At 40.0% G+C, this 19263-nt stretch overlaps 1 protein-coding gene across 8 annotated transcripts in view; it reads right to left on the reverse strand.

Moving 5' to 3' along the window:
* Nucleotides 1–19263, reverse strand: part of CASK (calcium/calmodulin dependent serine protein kinase) — a 387791-nt gene that overhangs the window by 109644 nt on the left and 258884 nt on the right. For all 8 annotated transcript variants that reach the window (XM_055393922.2, XM_055393920.2, XM_055393918.2 and 5 more), the window contains exon 9: nt 14481–14564. In XM_055393922.2, the coding sequence (XP_055249897.1) occupies nt 14481–14564 (84 nt within the window). The remainder of the gene's footprint in view (nt 1–14480; nt 14565–19263) is intronic.

The raw sequence follows: 19263 nt of genomic DNA on the forward strand, positions 1-19263 counted from the left end.
AAACACATTCCTACAAGGTTTATTTTTAGCGGGGTGGTTATATAAGGTTTCTTTCTACAAATATAAATTGAAAAAGACAAAAGAGGGAAGAGCAAAAAATAGAGAAGTGATCTTGATGATGATACCATTCCATGCAACTTTCAGATTTCCAAAAGTCCAAGGTTAATGCCTGAGAGTGTCTCATGCAGAATTTTATGAAAATAATTGTACTGAATGTTGAGTTCTTCTTCCTGTAGTAGAAGCTTATTCCACTTTATATATGTTCTCTAAAAGCTGGGTGAAAATGGAATTTTATAGGTCATAGCACATGCTTTCCACACACTGAAATTAAAAATTTTGAGATAATTTATTTTCAAATAAAGTTCAGCTGAGTTTCTTACTACATTAGTTTCATGTTTTAAGGCCTGTTCTAGCTATTAAATACCACTGTAGCCAAAGATCTAGAAAAACTTTTACTAGAAAAGCACTATTTAAAAGAACCCTGAGAGGTAAATTCTTTTGCAACAATAGTAGCAAGTTCCTGATTTATCTGCCTTATGGTAGCAGTTTTGCTTATTTAGCTCTCTAAACACAGTGACGGCTGCTGCAGAGGTGCGGCAGCGGCTGCGCCGGACCACGCAGAAGCATGGCGGCGGCTGCGCAGAGGCGCGGCCAAGAGGTCTACCCCACGCCCAAGGTCAGGGGCGGCAACTGAGAATGCCAGGCTGCGACAGCGCAGGAGTGGCCGGGAGGAGCCACCCCACATCCGAGGTCAGGGGTGGTGGCCGGGAGGAGCCACCCCACCTCCGAGGTCAGGAACGGTGGCTGAGAGGACCTACTCGCTGCACGGGCGCAGGGGGGCCGAGAGGAGCTACTCCACCTTCAAGGTCAGGAGGGGCGACCTTGTCCAAGGTAAGGAGAAATGGCTGCACTTTGCTGGAGCAGCTGTGAAGAGATACCACACGTCCAAGGTAGGAGAAACCCAAGTAAGATAGTAGGTGTTGTGAGAGGGTATCAGAGGGCAGACACACTGAAACCATAATCACAGAAAACTAGCCAATCTGATCACGCAGACCACAGCCTTGTCTAACTCAATGAAACTAAGCCATGCCGTGTGGGGCCACCCAAGATGGACAGGTCATGGTGGAGAGGTCTGACAGAATGTGGTCTACTGGAGAAGGGAATGGCAAACCACTTCAGTATACTTGCCTTGAGAACTCCATGAACAGTATGAAAAGGCAAAATGATAGGATACCGAAAGAGGAACTCCCCAGGTTGGTAAGTGCCCAATATGCTACTGGAGATCAGTGGAGAAATAACACCAGAAAGAATGAAGGGATGGAGCCAAAGCAAAAACAATACCCAGTAGTGGATGTGACTGGTGATAGAAGCAAGGTCTGATGCTGTAAAGAGCAATACTGCATAGGAACCTAGAATGTTAGGTCCATGAATCAAGGCAAATTGGAAGTGGTCAAACAGGAGATGGCAAGAGTGAATCTTAACATTCTAGGAATCAGTGAACTAAAATGGACTGGAATTGGTGAATTTAACTCAGATGACCATTGTATCTACTACTGTGGGCAGGAATCCCTTCGAAGAAATGGAGTAGCCATAATGGTCAATAAAAGAGTCCGAAATGCAGTACTTGGATGCAATCTCAAAAACGACAGAATGATCTCTGTTCGTTTCAAAGGCAAACCATTCAATATCACGGTGATTCAAGTCTATGCCCCAACCAGTAATGCTGAAGAAGCCGAAGTTGAACGGTTCTATGAAGACCTAGAAGACCTTTTAGAACTAACACCCAAAAAAGATGTCCTTTTAATTATAGGGGACTGGAATGCAAAAGTAGGAAGTCAAGAAACACCTGGAGAAACAGGCAAATTTGGCCCTGGAGCACGGAATGAAGCAGCATAAAGGTTAATAGAGTTTTGCCAAGAGAATGCACTGGTCATAGCAAACACCCTCTTCCAACAACACAAGAGAAGACTCTACACATGGACATCACCAGATGGTCAACACCGAAATCAGATTGATCATATTCTTTGCAGCCAAAGATGGAGAAGCTCTATACAGTCAGCAAAAACAAGACCAGGAGCTGACTGTGGCTCAGATCATGAACTCCTTATTGCCAAATTCAGACTTAAATTGAAGAACATAGGGAAAACCACTAGACCATTCGGGTATGACCTAAGTCAAATCCCTTATGATTATACAGTGGAAGTGAGAAATAGATTTAAGGGACTAGATCTGATAGCTAGAGTGCCTGATGAACTAAGGACGGAGGTTCGTGACATTGTACAGGAGACAGGGACCAAGACCATCCCCATGGAAAAGAAATGCAAAAAAGCAAAATGGCTGTCTGAGGAGGCCTTACAAATAGCTGTGAAAAGAAGAGAAGCGAAAGGCAAAGGAGAAAAGGAAAGATAAAAGCATCTGAATGCAGAGTTCCAAAGAACAGCAAGGAGAGATAAGAAAGCCTTCCTCAGCCATCAATGCAAAGCAATAGAGGAAAACAATAGAATGGGAAAGACTAGAGATCTCTTCAAGAAAATTAGAGATACCAAGGGAACATTTCATGCAAAGATGGGCTTGATAAAGGACAGAAATGGTATGGACCTAACAGAAGCAGAAGATATTAAGAAGAGGTAGCAAGAATACACAGAAGAACTGTGCAAAAAAGATCTTCATGACCCAGATAATCACGATGGTGTGATCACTTACATCACTAGAGCCAGATATCCTGGAATGTGAGGTCAAGTGGGCCTTAGAAAGCGTCACTACGAACAAAGCTAGTGGAGGTGATGGAATTCCAGTTGAGCTATTCAAATCCTGAAAGATGATGCTGTGAAAGTGCTACACTCACTATGCCAGCAAATGTGGAAAACTCAGCAGTGGCCACAGTACTGGAAAAGGTCAGTCTTCATTCCAATCCCAAAGAAAGGCAATGCCAAAGAAAGCTCAAACTACCGCACAATTGCACTCATCTCACACGCTAGTAAAGTTGTGCTCAAAATTCTCCAAGCCAGGCTTTAGCAATTCGTGAACCATGAACTTCCAGATGTTCAAGCTGGTTTTAGAAAAGGCAGAGGAACCAGAGATCAAATTGCCAACATCCGCTGGATCATGGAGAAAGCAAGAGAGTTCCAGAAACACATCTATTTCTGCTTTATTGACTATGCCAAAGCCTTTGACTGTGTGGATCACAATTAACTGGAAAATTCTGAAAGAGATGGGCATACCAGACCACCTGACCTGCCTTTTGAGAAACCTGTATGCAGGCTAGGAAGCAACAGTTAGAACTGGACATGGAACAACAGACTGGTTCCAGATAGAAAAAGGAGTAAGTCATGGCTGTATATTGTCACCTTGCTTATTTAACTTATATGCAGAGTACATCATGAGGAACGCTGGGCTGGAAGAAGCACAAGCTGGAATCAAGATTGCCGGGAGAAATATCAATCACCTGAGATATGCAGATGACACCACCCTTATGGCAGAAAGTGAAGAGGAACTCAAAAGCCTCTTGATGAAAGTGAAAGAGGAGAGTGAAAAGGTTGGCTTCAGCTCAACATTCAGAAAACTAAGATCATGGCATCTGGTCCCATCACTTCATGGGAAATAGATGGAGAAACAGTGGAAACAGTGTCAGACTTTATATTTTTGGGCTCCAAAATCACTGCAGATGGTGATTGCGGTCATGAAATTAAAAGATGCTTACTCCTTGGAAGGAATGTTATGACCAACCTAGATAGTATATTAAAAAGCAGAGACATTATTTTGCCAACAAAGGTCCGTCTAGTCAAGGTTATAGTTTTTCCAGTAGTCATGTATGGATGTGAGAGTTCGACTGTGAAGAAAGCTGAGTGCCGAAGAATTGATGCTTTTGAACTGTGGTGCTGGAGAAGACTCTTGAGAGTCCCTTGGACTGCAAGGAGATCCAACCAGTCCATCTAAAAGAGATCAGTCCTGGGTGTTCATTGGAAGGACTGATGTTGAAGCTGAAACTCCAATACTTTGGACACCTCATATGAAGAGTTGACTCACTGGAAAAGACCCTGATGCTGGGAAGGATTGGGGGCAGGAGGAGAAGGGGACGACAGAGGATGAGATGGCTGGATGGCATCACCAACTCGATGGACATGAGTTTGGGTGAACTCCGGGAGTTGGTGATGGACAGGGAGGCCTGGCGTGCTGAGATTCATGGGGTCGCAAAGAGCCGGAGATGACTGAGCAACTGAAATGAACTGAAACACAGTGACTGCATGTGGGCTCAAAAGTTCAATGCAAAATGGGTCCAAAACAGATTATGGATTTATAGAATTTTATTAGAGTTTGAGAGTCAACCATAAAAATGATTCATTCTAAAAAGACGTATTTAGCAGATGAGGAAACAGGTTCAGAGGGGCTTACTAACTGGTTAAGGTTGCTGCCAACTTAAAGAGACAGATCAGGAGGAGACAGAATTGAGTTCTTCTGAGTACTCTCTCCAGTTCAAGGGTTTTTACTATTACAGGGGTCAAAAATACTTTCCTGTAAAGGGCTACACAGTGAATATTTTAGGCTTGCAGAGCATATGTTCTCTGCTGCAACTATTCATCTCTGCCATTCAGCGTGAAAGCAGCTATAGAAAATATATACATGAATTTACATTTCTGTGGTCCGATTAAATTTTATATATAAAAATAGATAGATGCATTACTTTATGAAAGCATAGAGCTCTTATATGGATAAACATCTTATGGATAGCATCACTGACTCAATGGACATGAACTTGGGCAAACTCCAGGAGATAGTGAGGGACAGGGAGGCCTGGCATGCTGCAGAGAGTCAGACATAACTGAGTGACTAAACAACAACAACAAAGAACTCTTATGTAAGTGCTTTAGTTCCCAGATTGTATATTGTCAACCTCCCTACTATGCTGTTGCTATTGAAGAGCCTAGGGTTATAACAACATAAAACCAGATCTTCTGCTAGTAGTTCTTCAACCTTCCCACTTTTATTCAATCCTTGATAAAGAAGCTTTTCTATCTACTCTAGAAGATATACTCCCATAAGCTTCGAGTAAAACAACAATTTTGACTTAAGACCATTCACAATCTGATAACTAATATTAAAGATGCAATTTTCTACTAAGCAAATTAACCTAGAAATGAGAAGGAAGATTCTAACTTCAAAGAAAAAGAGAAGTACAAGTAATTAAGCACAATCATATTTGTAGTTAACATGTCAAACATGAAAATGGAATGCTCCCTGCTAGAAGATTCTGTGTTTCATTTAAGGAAGTGGGAAGCAAACAACAACAAAAAAATGGTTAGCTCAGACTTCTGCTAAATTAAACTACTGCATACATTTAAGGAAGCAACAAAGTTATTGAGTAGGGAACAGGAGAGTTTAACATGGATGAATTACTGACCTGAAGACAATGTCAAAAGCCAATACTCCCCTTTTGGTGATCCATAACTGAGCTCAGAAAAAAAAAAAAAAACCATGAAGCTTGATAGCTAGAGGGCAGGGAGGTATATTTTTAAAAGTCTAAATACAAAACACGCAAGCATGAGATGTAGAATAACTCACTGGCTTTGTACCCAAGTGGTGAGGACACATCTAATCATTTCTGATACTGAGGGGGCAAAAGGCATCACAGGTTCACACAAATAAACGTGTGACATAAGAATTTGAGAGAGGATCATCTTACTAGGATTCAGAATCAGTTCAGTTCAGTTCAGTTCAGTCGCTCAGTCGTGTCCGACTCTCCGCGACCCCATGAATCACAGCACGCCAGGCCTCCCTGTCCATCACCAACTCCTGGAGTACACTCAAACTCATGTCCACAGAGTCGGTGATGCCATCCAGCCATCTCATTCTCCGTCGTCCCCTTCTCCTCCCGCCCCCAACCCTTCCCAGCATCAGAGTCTTTTCCAGTGAGTCAACTCGTCTGCACTCAAAACCTTAAAAAGGGTGGAGAACCTGGAGAGGTTGAAGCTGAAGAGAGATGACCAAAAGGCTAGAAAAATCACTTCAAGGCAGAAATGTTAAAGGACTGAGGTTGACTACATTTAAGAATTAGGTCCTAGATGATAATGAAGGAAGATCATTGATTAAATCAGAACCTCCCATCTTTCTCCATGCAGCCACAACCAAAGTTATCATTCAGTTTAGTCAGCTTCAGTTCAGTTCAGTTCAGTTCAGTTGCTCAGTCGTGTCTGACTCTCCGCGACCCCATGAACCACAGCACACTAGGCCTCCCTGTCCATCATCAACTCCCGGAGTTCACTCAAACTCATGTCCACAGAGTCGGTGATGCCATCCAGCCATCTCATTCTCGGTCGTCCCCTTCTCCTCCCGCCCCCAACCTTTCCCAGCATCAGAGTCTTTTCCAGTGAGTCAACTCGTCACATGAGGTGGCCAAAGTATTGCAGTTTCAGCTTTAGCATCAGTCCTTCCAATGAATTTAGCCTACATGTATTTGATACTTTAGTTCAGTTCAGTCGCTCAGTCGTGTCCGACTCTTTGCGACCCCATGAATCACAGCACGCCAGGCCTCCCTGTCCATCACCAGCTCCCGGAGTTCACTCAAACTGAGTTGGTGATGCCATCCATCCATCTCATTCTCTGTCGTCCCCGTCTCCTCCCGCCCTCAATCCCTCCCAGCATCAGACTCTTTTCCAGTGAGTCAACTCATCGCATGAGGTGGCCAAAGTATTGCAGTTTCAGCTTTAGCATCAGTCCTTCCAGTGAACACCCAGGATTGATTTCCTCTAGAATGGACTGGTTGGATCTCCTTGCAGCCCAAGGGACTCTCAAGAGTCTTCTCCAACACCACAGTTCAAAAGCATCAATTCTTCGGCGATCAGCTTTCTTCACAGTCCAGCTCTCACATCCATACATGACCACGGGGAAAACCATAGCCTTGACTAGACGGACCTTGGTTGGCAAAGTAATGTCTTTGCTTTTTAATATGCTATCTAGGTTGCTCATAACTTTCCTTCCAAGGAGTAAGCGTCTTTTAATTTCATGGCTGCAATCAGCATCTGCAGTGATTTTGGAGCCCAAAAAAATAAAGTCTGACACTGCTTCCACTGTTTCCCCATCTATTTCCCTTGAAGTGATGGGACCAGATGCCATGATCTTTGTTTTCTGAATGTTGAGCTTCAAACCAACCTTTTCACTCTCCTCTTTCACTTTCATCAAGAGGCTTTTTAGTTTCTCTTCACTTTCTTAAGCACAGTATAAACACAACTCTAAAACCTAGAATTTCATAATTAAGTCAGGACACATGATTAAAGGAGGTTGTGCTATCATCTCTGAAGATTAAAAATGAGACTTGTTGGTATAGTCAGTATGGCTATATTTAAGAGCAATTGTGGGGCTTCCCAGGTGGTGCTAGTGGTAGAGTACCTGTCTGCCAATGCAGGAGACTTAAGAGATGCAGGTTCGATCCCTGGGTTGGGAAGATCCCCTGGAGAAGGACATGACAACCCACTCCAGTATTCTTGCCTGGAGAATCCCATGGGCAGAGGAGCCTGGCGGGCTATGGTCCATAGGATCGCAAAGAGTTGGTCATGACTGAAGTGACTTAGCATAGCACAAGAGCAATTGCATGGAATAAATAACTGAGGAATCCTTTTGGGTCTGTGTAAAAGTATTTTATAAAGATGATCTTTTAATGTATATAATAACTTTAAAAAGCCAGACTAACTTTGGAAGTAATAAATTCTGCATTTCAGAATCAGAAATTCATAGAATTGCTTTGTAAAATATTGGAAGATCAAACTCATGTCAGTTATTATTTATGTAACTGTTCATACCAGAATAACAGTTTTCAGTTTTCAGAATCAAAGGTGCCCTTTGGATACCAGATTTACTGCTCTGAGTGGCTGGAGCCCACCATCTTTGTGCTCATGTGCTGTCCTCTCCGGTAGTGAGAGGACTGTGGGTATAAGCGCTGGTTTTCATTAGGGCACAAAGGTCCTTGATAAATCCTTAAGTAAGCTCTTGTTGAATTGACAGAAAGGGGAAGATTGACAAAAGTGAGAGTGAAGTCACTCAGTTGTGTCCGACTCTTTGCGATCCCATGGACTGTAGCCTACTAGGCTCCTCCGTCCACGGAATTTTCCAGGCAAGAGTATTGGAGTGGGCTGCCATTTCCTTCTCCAGGGGATCTTCCTGACCCAGGGATTGAACCCAGGTCTCCTGCATTGCAGGCAGATGCTTTACCATCTGAGCCACCAGGGATAGCTCAGATTGACAAAAGGCAGCTAATTAGAGCTTCCCGGCTGGCCTCTCAAAGATGCTCCTTAGGGGTCTCAGAACTCTGGCAGGTAGCAGTGCTGTACAACAGAACTTTCCATGATGATGGAAAGGTCTTACACCTGTACTGCCCTAAACTGTAGCCACCAGCCACATGTGGTACTGAGCAACTGAAATGTGGCTAGTGCAACTGAGAAATCAAATTTTAAATTTTATTTATTAGTTAAAATTAAAGTATCAGTAGCTACATATGCCTAGTGGCTATTGCACTGGACAGTGAGTACTGGAAACAGCATTCCTCAACAATTTTTTTCTAGTTCTGCAAAGTACAGGAACCCAAGAGACCAACTGGTAAGTCAGAGAAGTAACGCAGGCTATATTTTTGTAATCTGCAAAATCAATAAAGGAAAATCATAGGAAGTTATCAGAAATCTCCCTCCACTTCTGTATATACAAGGAATAAATGGTTTTAACCTTTAAACTGAATTATGTGGATGCAGCTCACCATTTCCTGAACTGATTGCAATAAACCTACCCAAATACAGGATATTACTTCTATTTGTACAGAATATCTTTGACATAGTTCACTATAGGGAAATTTGCTTTCTAATTCATGAACCAAAGAGGATGGTTTCTAGAACAGATTCCCTCCTGAGCTTCTTCCCTAGATAGACAAGCTCAGGCACCCACAGCCGTTTCACATCCCCCGCCCCCCCTTGCACAGTAACTCCTTCATGTAAATGGCACCCAGGGTTAGAGTACAGGAATGCCTCCTTAAGAGACACATACCCATAGAGCACAGATTTTTCAGACAGCCTGAAGCACAGTTTGTCTCATGCATCCTAATATTCAGTCTGAGAAAATACAATCCTCATATCTAGTCCCGTGCTCAGGACTATGTAGTTTATAGAAGAAGCATTGCTTCTAGAGGATTAAAAAAAACTGAAGTATTAAGCTCAGTTTAATAGAGTCAGCTGTGCTGTTCTAAATGGGAAGGAAATCCAAAAAAGAAGGGATATATGTATATGTACATGTGATTCAAAGACGCTTGCTCCTTGGAAGGAAAGTTATGACCAACCTTGATAGTATATTAAAAAGCAGAGACATTACTTTGCTAACCAAGGTCCGTCTAGTCAAGGCAATGGTTTTTCCCGTTGTCATGTATGGATGTGAGAGTTGGACTGTGAAGAAGGCTGATTGCCGAAGAATCGATGCTTTTGAACTGTGGCATTGGAGAAGACTCTTGAGAGTCCCTTATACTGCAAGGAGATCCAACCAGTCCATTCTAAGGGAGATCAATCCTGGGTGTTCATTGGAGGGACTGATGCTAAAGCTGAAACTGCAATACTTTGGCCACCTCATGCGACGAGTTGACTCACTGGAAAAGACTCTGATGCTGGGAAAGGTTGGGGGCGGGAGGAGAAGGGGACGACGGAGAATGAGATGGCTGGATGGCATCACCGACTCTGTGGACATGAGTTTGAGTGAACTCCGGGAGTTGGTGATGGACAGGGAGGCCTGGCGTGCTGTGATTCATGGGGTTGCGGAGAGTCGGACACGACTGAGCGACTGAACTGAACTGAACTGAACACGTGATTCACTTTGCTGTACAGTAGAAACTAACACAACTTGTAAATCAACTCTACTCCAATAAAAAATAAAAGATTCTAGAGCTTGGTATGAAATAAAAGGAAGGGAAAATTTCAACATATGAAATGTCTGATAACCAAAATGGGGAAAAGAGTTTTTCCATTATCATTCACAGATGTAAAGTAAAATAATGAAAGAAAGGAAAATAAAAAGAAATGGGTGATAATTCAAATCACATGCAGGGTCCTATAAACATTTAAAACCTGAAGTTCAAACGATAGTCTGAAAATGATGTTAATGCTTTATAATTGTCCAAATAATCTTCTCATCAGGGATTTGTTGTGTCCTGTAGGCTGCTGAAAAGGTTAAATGCCAAAATGAATGTATAAATGTGGAAAGGAACAATTTCTGATTGCTGAGTGTTGACATTATTATAACCAATAATGAGCGATAGTCTTGAAATTTCAGTAGAGTAAAATGAATAATGTTTTACATTCTGGCATAAAACAGTTTCATAAAATTTTCAGGATGGGAAAAAGGTTTAACTGTAAATATAATAAATTCACTACCAAAAATACATTAGAATTTATTCAAATAGGTATAAGCCTTTTGGAAGGTGAATTATTTATAGAGATCAAATATCTTATTAAATACATGTATACATTCTGATGCCAACAATTTCAGTAGCAAACTTACCCTAACAATATAATCAGAGGTGTACAAAGATTTAGTAATAAAAATAGAGCCAATGCAGTAGTATGGCCATGGAAAACTGGAAGTAATGCCCATGTCCAGTAGCTGGTTAATAAATTATGATGTGTACATATGATGAAATTTTGTAGACCCATTGCAAGTTTGTGCTTCAGAGTAATGACTCTCAATAAGGTAAACTTATCAGAATCACCCATGAGGCTTTAAAAAAAAAAATGCATGCCCCTCCAACCTCTTGCATGCCTGCGGCTGAGAGAGGGATGGTTAGTGTCTTGGATGAGTTGAGTGGTGCAGTGAGTTACTGTTAGTATGCGAATGTGTCACATCTCTCAAGTGTGCAAAAGTGAAAACCAGTATTTAAGAATATTTGCATAAATTCACATAACATAAAACTAACCCTTTTAAAATGTACAATTCAGTCCTAATTAGTACAGCCACAATGTTGTGCGATGACCATTCTTGTTTCATCCCAAACCCATTAAGTAGTCTATACCCATTAAGTAATCCATTCCATTTAGGAATTACAGCTATTTATAAATAGAGATCAAATCAAGCATATTAAATAAATCCTAAAATAATAATCAAACAATAACCATAAAATATTAATAGAAAATGGTATCTATGGAGCACTTAGGACTGACAGGTACTATTCTAACTGCTAAAATACATTAATTCATTCAATCCTTACAACCCTATGAGTTAGCTATTATCACCATCATCCCCATTTTATAGATCAGGAAACTGAGGCACAGAGAAATGAAATAACTCGTTCAAGGTTATACAGCTAGTGTCAGAGTCAGGATTCACCTCAGGCAATGTAGCTTTAGAGGCCATTCTTTCTCTGAATGCTGTACTCCTCTTTCTTCTTGTTACAAAATTTCCTACCTCTGACTTAGTTACAAAATCAATTTTCTACTGCTTTCTGTGAACTTCCCTTTTAATCACGTCAAAGGGAATCATAATAATTAGGTTGTTTCCACCATTTGATGAGCTTAAAAACAGTGTCTGAGTAGAAGGATGGGTACCTAGCTGTTCACTTGTGAAAATAAATTGGGCAGTGGGCTCTGAAAGCCAAGAAAGTTGCAATCTTTGTTCTAGAAGCTCCTAGAAGTGGCAGAATGAGAATGAGTTTTTTGAGGAGAGTAGGTATAACCAGCTTTAATCAGGGTGACTGAATCATTGAATGGGATGCAGCTTTACCAGAAGCTGAAAAAACCTCAATGACAAGCCTGCTGATGTTCCTAATTCTAGGTTGTTTGGTGGGTCTTAAAATTTTAAATAGGCCTGCAAGGGGATGTGGTAAATTCACATGACCCCTCTCTGCTGTAACAGCTTGCTCCTGTCCAAATGAATCTTAGTCACCACTTTGGCTATTTTAGGCCCAAGTCTGATTCTGTGGCACTGGGAGAAATACAGCATGTATTTCTCGTGATGAGGCAAACCTAAGCCCTGCAGTAAAAGGCTTGTACTTAGGCAGTGAGAGGTTCGGTCTCAGACAGGGTAATGTCACATAGGTCAAAACAACATCAGAGTTAAAAAGACTTAGAAAAGACTTGAGACAGAGGTATAGTTAATAACTTTTTTGGGAAAGAAACTAATTTCAAAAATGGCTGACCAAATTTCACTTTGGCTAAGATTTTTTTTTTCTTTTGTAGCCTACACTGGTTCAGGTGTATAGTAAAGCAAACAAACAAATAAATAAAACCCTAGTCTTGGGAAATTTCTTTGGGCACCATCTCAATAACGGCATGTTATCAATAATTATTTTTCTGCTGAGGATTTTTAAAGTAAATAGAGAAGAGCCAGTCTGAACCTCCTGACTGCAAAATCAACTAGGAGAAAGGCTAACTGGGAATAATCAACACCAACAGTGACGTGTTAGAATTGCCCTTACTCTACATTTGTACTCTCTGGTAGAACTTTCTACAGTGATGGAAACAGGCTATATTTGCATTATCTGATACGGCACCACTAGCCACATATGGCTATTGCGCTTGGGATGTTCTAGTGTGACTGAGGAACAGATCTTTTACTTTTATTTATTAATAATTTAATGATTAATAATCTCCCTTGGACAGCAAGGAGATCAAACCAGTCAATCCTAAAGGAAATCAACCCTGAGTATTCACTGGAAGGACTGATGCTGAAGTTGAAACTCCAATACTTTGGCCACCTAATTTGAAGAGCCGCCTCACTAGAAAAGACCCTGATGCTTGGAAAGAGAAAGGGATTACAGAGAACAAGATAGTTGGAGAGGACGAGATGGTTGGATGGCATCACTGACTCAGTGGATATGGGTTTGAGCAAACTCTGGGAGATAGTGAAGGACAGGGAAGCCTGGCATGGGGGTCACAAAGAGTCAGACATGACTGAGTGACTGAACAACAACAAATTAATAATTTTCACTAATCTAGGGGACTTCCCTGGTGGTCCAGTGGTTAAGAATCCGCCTGCTAATTCAGGGGACGGAGGTTCAATCCCTGATGAGGTAACTAAGATTCCACATGCTGCGGGGGAACTAAGTCTGCACACCACAACTACTGAGCCCACGCACCACAACTAGAGAGAAGCCTGTGTGCTCCAACTAAGACCTGATGCAGCTGAATAAATAAATAAATATTAAAACATAATCATTTTAATTCACTTAGATTTTAACAGCTATATGCGGCTAGTGGTTAATATGTTGGCCAGTTCAGCTCTGTATGATAATATTGTGGCTTACATAGTTTTCCAAAAATTCATAAAAACATTCTTATAAATCTAGAGTTGAAGACAATCATTCACAACATATTTCAAGGGTCGACTACTAGTGAATGAATAAATATTATCGCAACTTATGACATATCTGAAAATAGTTATGAAGAAAAGTTTTACAGCTTGCAGGAGTCACATGGCTAAGGAGGACTCTTACCAAATCAACCACTTAGGGGACAGAGTTAAGTTTTTTTTTTTCCTTTTTTTTAATTGGAGGCTAATTATTTTACAATATTATATTGGTTGGTTTTGCCATACATTGACATGAATCCGCCCCGGGTGTACATGAGTTCCCCCTCCTGAAACCCCCTCCCACCTCCCTCTTCCCTTTATCCTCCCTCTGGGTCATCCCCGCACACCAGCCCCGAGCACCTTGTAACATGCATTGACCCTGAACTGGTGATTCGTTTTTTAAATAGTAATCAAAGTAAGTCAAACCTGAGTTAATTTTAAGACCATAATATAATCGTTTCCTCTGTTGCAGGGAGGAGGGAAATGCTGTCCCTTAAGATTTTTGTCCAGTGCTGTAAAGTTTCCATTATCTTATTCTGGGTCTTTTTCAGAAACCTCAAAAACCTTTTAAAGTCAAATGGGCTGTCCAAATGAAGTGATAGTGCTTTTTAAATTTTCCAGTGGGTTGGAGGATAGGGAGTATGGTAAATGGGAGAAAGGTATCCTAGGAAGAATAAAGAAAAAGTGAGAAAAGTGATCTGGAAATATTTTCTAGTAGACCAAGGTTGTGGGGATTTTTACTGCTTCGTGATGGTGGTTCAATCCTAGTTCCAATTCTAATTTCTTGTTGTTTTCATTGAACTAAACTTACGTTTTCTGTCAAAATATTTAAGTTTGAGAACATGTGGCCTAGATTAAAATTCAACAATAGTGGATAATAGCAAGTTCCTATTTTTAAAGTAATTATATCTCTGCTATGAATTTTTAAAGATAACATAAATCTAAAATGTGATTCATCTTCCATTTATTATAACTTATTGCTGGGATTTGTACTTAGATATTACCTTACATGATTTAAAAACCCCAAATCTTATTGAAATAATGGTAAATTTTGGCATTGAGAATTTGGCTGTAAGAAAACCACAGCCAACACCAGTATAACATTTATGGGCACTGAAACAGAATAAAAATATCAGCAAATACCTCTGTCTGGCTTTTTGCTGATTTCTTTAATTTACCTTTAGTTTCCTCCGTGCATTGAATTTCCTCAGTTGCTCTACTGTTTCTGGAAGATGAATCTTGTAGGCATAACGATCCCGCTCCTAAAAAAAGATGAAAGACAATGAACACACATAGCTCTTTAAAAAGTGAAGAAGCTAAATTTAAAATAAACAACAAGCCCAATTGGATATGAAGGTCAAAACTGATAGTAAAATAGTATTTCATTTTCATCAATAACAAAGGGCTAAAATAATGGTCCACGTAATTTTTCAGATACATGGCTATGTGGCTAAAATAATTCATCATAATTATTATGAAGGCATGAAGTTAACTTTGACACAATCTTGTCAGGTAAAATGAGCCTTTAGGAAACTAACTCACAACTAATTCAGCATTCTGAGTTGTCAAGAATAACTGGATTTTAAAAGAAAAGTCACAGTATCTTCAAACTAGGACAAACTTATCAAGCCCATTCTAATCCAACCATTTCTCCATGTGGGATCCCCTTCAATCTCTGATGGATGATCACTCTGTTTGACTTCATACAACAGGAGAGTATTGTTTTATGGCAGCCCACTACAATTTTAAGAATGTGAAAAAATTCTTACTCAGCCCACCTGTGGCTTATCTGGACTAGCTCTTCTCTTTGGGCATCACAGAGTAAACACAATCTCTCTTCCACATAATACCCCTTTAGTAGTTACAAGGGGGTTCATGCTTCCACTGAATCTATTCTTCTCTGTGATAACATCTCCAGTTGCCAACTTCTCATGTGTATTTCAAATCTCCTGTCTTTCTCCTTATTGCCCTCTTTGGTTCTAATTTGTCAATGTGTCTTGAAGATTTTATGCTACAGGTACTTATTTTAGAAATATTTCTTGAGTACCTACTATGTGCCAGTCATCGTTCTATGCACTTGGGATTAACAAGTAAACAAAACCTTAACAAAGATTCTGGCCCTCATGTAGTTCATATTTTAATGGGAGAAGATAAGAAAATACAAAGAAGGGAAATTATAGAGTATGTTAAGAGTGCTATGGAATAAAGCAAAAAGGAAGGCAGGGTAAAGGTACATTGCAATTTAAAGTAGGGTGGCCAAAGTACGACCCAACTGAGAAAGTGACATCCAAGAGGTGAGGAGAGTAGTCTAGGCAGACAGAACAACTAAGTGCAAAGGCCTTTCAAAGAAGACAGTGTGCCTGAAATTTTCAATAAGTAGCAAGGAGAGCCACGCTTGTGGAATAAATAGTAGATCAGATTAGAGAAGTGGCAAGGCTGGTGCAGGCCCTCAGGGGCCTTTGGCTTTTATTTTGAGTGGGAGATGGAGCAACTGGGAGGTTTGCAGCTGGAGTGACGTGATCTGACAATGTAGAGGAATACTCTGGCTGTTGTGTTGAGAATACATTGGAAAGGGGAAAGAGTTAAAAAAAAAAAGCATGGAGACCAGTTAGGAGGTTATTGTAGTAATCCAGGGGGGGAAATGAAGGTGGATAAAACCAGATGGAAACAATAAAAAGAGTGAAAGGGAGATAGACTCTGAATGTAGTTTGTCTTCCTGAAAAAGTTTTACTGAGGTATAATTAGCATACAATTAACTGCATATATATGGTGGGATAACTTTTGACATATGTGTACAAACATAAAACCATCCCCAGAACCATAATCGACATATCCAACATTCTCAAAAGCTTTCTTGTGTCTTTTGTCACCCCCTTCCCCATCCCCAGGCAACCACTGTACTTTAGATTAGTTTGCATTTTCTAGAATTTTATATAAATGGGATAATACAGTACATATTAACTATTACCCAACTTTATTCACTCTGCCTAAGTATTTTAGCTTCACCCATACTGTTGCATGTATCAGTAGTTCATTCTGTTTTACTGCTGGGGGTATTCCATTGAATGTGCTGTGCTTAGTCACTCAGTCGTGTCTGACTCTTTGCAACCCCATGGACTGTAGCCCGCCAGGCTCCTCTGTCCATGGGCATTCTCCAGGCAAAAATACTGGAGTGAGTTGCCATGCCCTTCTCCAGGGGATCTTCCCAACCCAGGGATCAAACCCAGGTCTCCCACACTGCAGGCAGATTCTTTACCGTCTGAGCCACCAGGGAAGCCCATTCTATTGAATAGATGCACCATAATTTGTTTATCCATTCACCTGTTGATGCACCCTGGGTTGTTCCCAATTTTTGCCTGTTATGTATAAGGATGCCATGAATATTAATGTACAAGTCTCTGTATGGGCCTAAGTTTCATTTCTCTTAGACAAACATACAGGAGTAGAATGGCTAGGTCATTTTATAAGAATATGTTTAACTTTTTAAGAAACTGTGCAACAGTTTTCCAAAGTGGCTGTACCATTTTACATTCCCACCACAGATATGAGTTCCAGTTGTTCAACATCCTCACCAACACTTGGTGAGCCCCTGGGTAGCATTCAAGGACAGACTAGATGAGTACTGCAAAGGCATTGAAAATGAAACTGGCATTTGAATCGTAGTGTGTAAAAATGGGCTAGGACGTGTGTTCTGAATCTAACTGGGTTAACTGCCTACCAAAATAGAAGATTTAAATAAGAATCATAGTCTCATAACATAATAATACTAAAAATGCCCAGCACACTATCCAAAATTACTCTTCATACCAAGAACCAGGAAAATCTCAACTAAATTAAACACTTTCACTCTACAGGCTTTAACCCTTCATAGGCGTCCTAATTCTGAATATCTCAAATCACTCACCAAGCCTCATCAATTTTCCTTAATCGCTCTCAGTTTGGATACTTCTTTCCCACTCCCACTATGACTCCTGGGTTCAGGCCCCTGTCATTTCTTGACTGGACAGACCAGCTTCTATAGGACCTTTTTGCCTCTACTGCTTGTATCCTGACAGGTAACCCACCTGTGCACAATGTCCAAAGGAATTACATGAGCATGCTGCTCGTATAACTTGCATCACTCAAAAGCTTGCAGTAAATTTTTACTCTCTATACCCTAATATCTAAAGTACCAAATTTGGCATTCTAGATATATTCTTCCCTCAAACCAAATTTTCAGTCTAGTGCAACCCTATTTAAATCGCTGACATTTGTATTATACCAGTGTTTTCTGACCCCTTCCCTGAACACTTATAATGCTGTGCCTCCTCTGTGCCTCCCGCATGGGGTGTATGCCCCTTTAGTCGTGTTAACATGTGCAGCCTGCCTCCCCACTAGCCTACGGTGACTTCTCATGCTCCCCGTTAGTCTTCTAGGGCCCATACTTCCGTATTCTTGTGAGATGCCTCTCACATGTGACTTCTTTGAGGTTATCTTTCTGTGTCTTTATGTTATATCAACAGCATTTGAAATTCCATTTCACGGTCTCACCATGCCTTTCTCTCTTTAATATGTTGAGAAGTTTAGAAGATAACAGACAGTGAAGTGAAAAGGGAGAGAATGATACACTCAAAACTTTTTTAAAAATAAAATTATGCATAAATTATGATTCCTGATGTTTTCTAAGCAGATGAAATCATAAGATTAAAAAGAAGTCTATTAACGTACCTCTTACCACAAAACAAGTAAATATTAACTCCACAGCATTATAAAACTAAGACAAAAGAATAAAAATAATATTTTCCAGATTAAATAGTCCTACCTGAAACTAACAGTAATGTGATATGAATTCAGAAAAATGTCATTAGCAATGTGTCTTTCATTTAAAGAAGTGTTTGATTCACTATCCGTTGTGCACACAAGATGCTAAATATACATTTAATTGATGTTTTGATTGATTCTTCCAAAATTCAAATTGATTAGGCTAATATAAATACCCTTTTTATATTTATTATAGTCAATATACTTGGAATCTACATATTAAGGCTACAAAGGGTGTGAAAAGAGCTTAACTGTCTGTGAGAAAATTACGATCTTAGTTGGTCTTTCTTTTGTTGGAATCAGAAAACAGCACTAATTTAGATAAAAGTATTAAACAGGTATAATTTAACAGCTTCAAGATATTCACATATTAATTGGTCTGTTTACTTAAATTCCCATTTTATATGTCATGATTGAATAGGACTTTTTTGTGATCTTGCCAAAGAAATAATAATTTGTTTTTGACACAAAACAGTGGTATCATGACTTTGAGTACTCCTTACTACAAGGATTTTCATCATATTATTTCTTTACATTGCAGTTATCAGGAGTTTTTCATATTTAAACTTTAGCTTAAATTTTAGCCATTGCTAAATCACCACCACTTCTATGCACAGCAATGATGTAAAAGCATACATGGAAAAGTACTGAAATATAACATAAGCCTGTTCTCATCAGCTTGATAACATTCTCATTGAATTCTTCCATCTTCAGATAACACACTGTAGTGAACAGTCTTCAGGAATTTTTTCATTTAAGTTACTGACACTTTTGTCTTTTGTCTTTCTGGTGCCAGAAATCTGTTGTCTATTAAGCTCAGATTATTTGGCAAAAGAACTATAATCATTGCAGGGATAAGAGTTTCCAAAAATAAATATTATTAGTCAACATATGCAAGATAATGAAAGCCAAATTTTCTAAAGGATATTAAAAATGATTAATATGGCTGCCATTTTCACTGTTACTTGGCATTTAAACTAGCTGCAAACAAAAAAAGATCCTCATGATAAGAAACTGAGAAAAGCAAAGGAAAATCAGGAGGTTCCCCTGAACTGTTTATTTCTGGGAGTAAATAAGTACTAAGAAAGTATCTCAGAACTGTTCACTCTTTTCTGGAGGAAGTCAGGAATAACTATAGCTGGGGAATTCAAGTCAAGAATA

The sequence above is a fragment of the Moschus berezovskii genome, chromosome X (genome assembly GCF_049115385.1).
Source record: "Moschus berezovskii isolate FMDL1 chromosome X, NW_MosBer_1.0, whole genome shotgun sequence".
NCBI lineage: Eukaryota > Metazoa > Chordata > Mammalia > Artiodactyla > Moschidae > Moschus > Moschus berezovskii.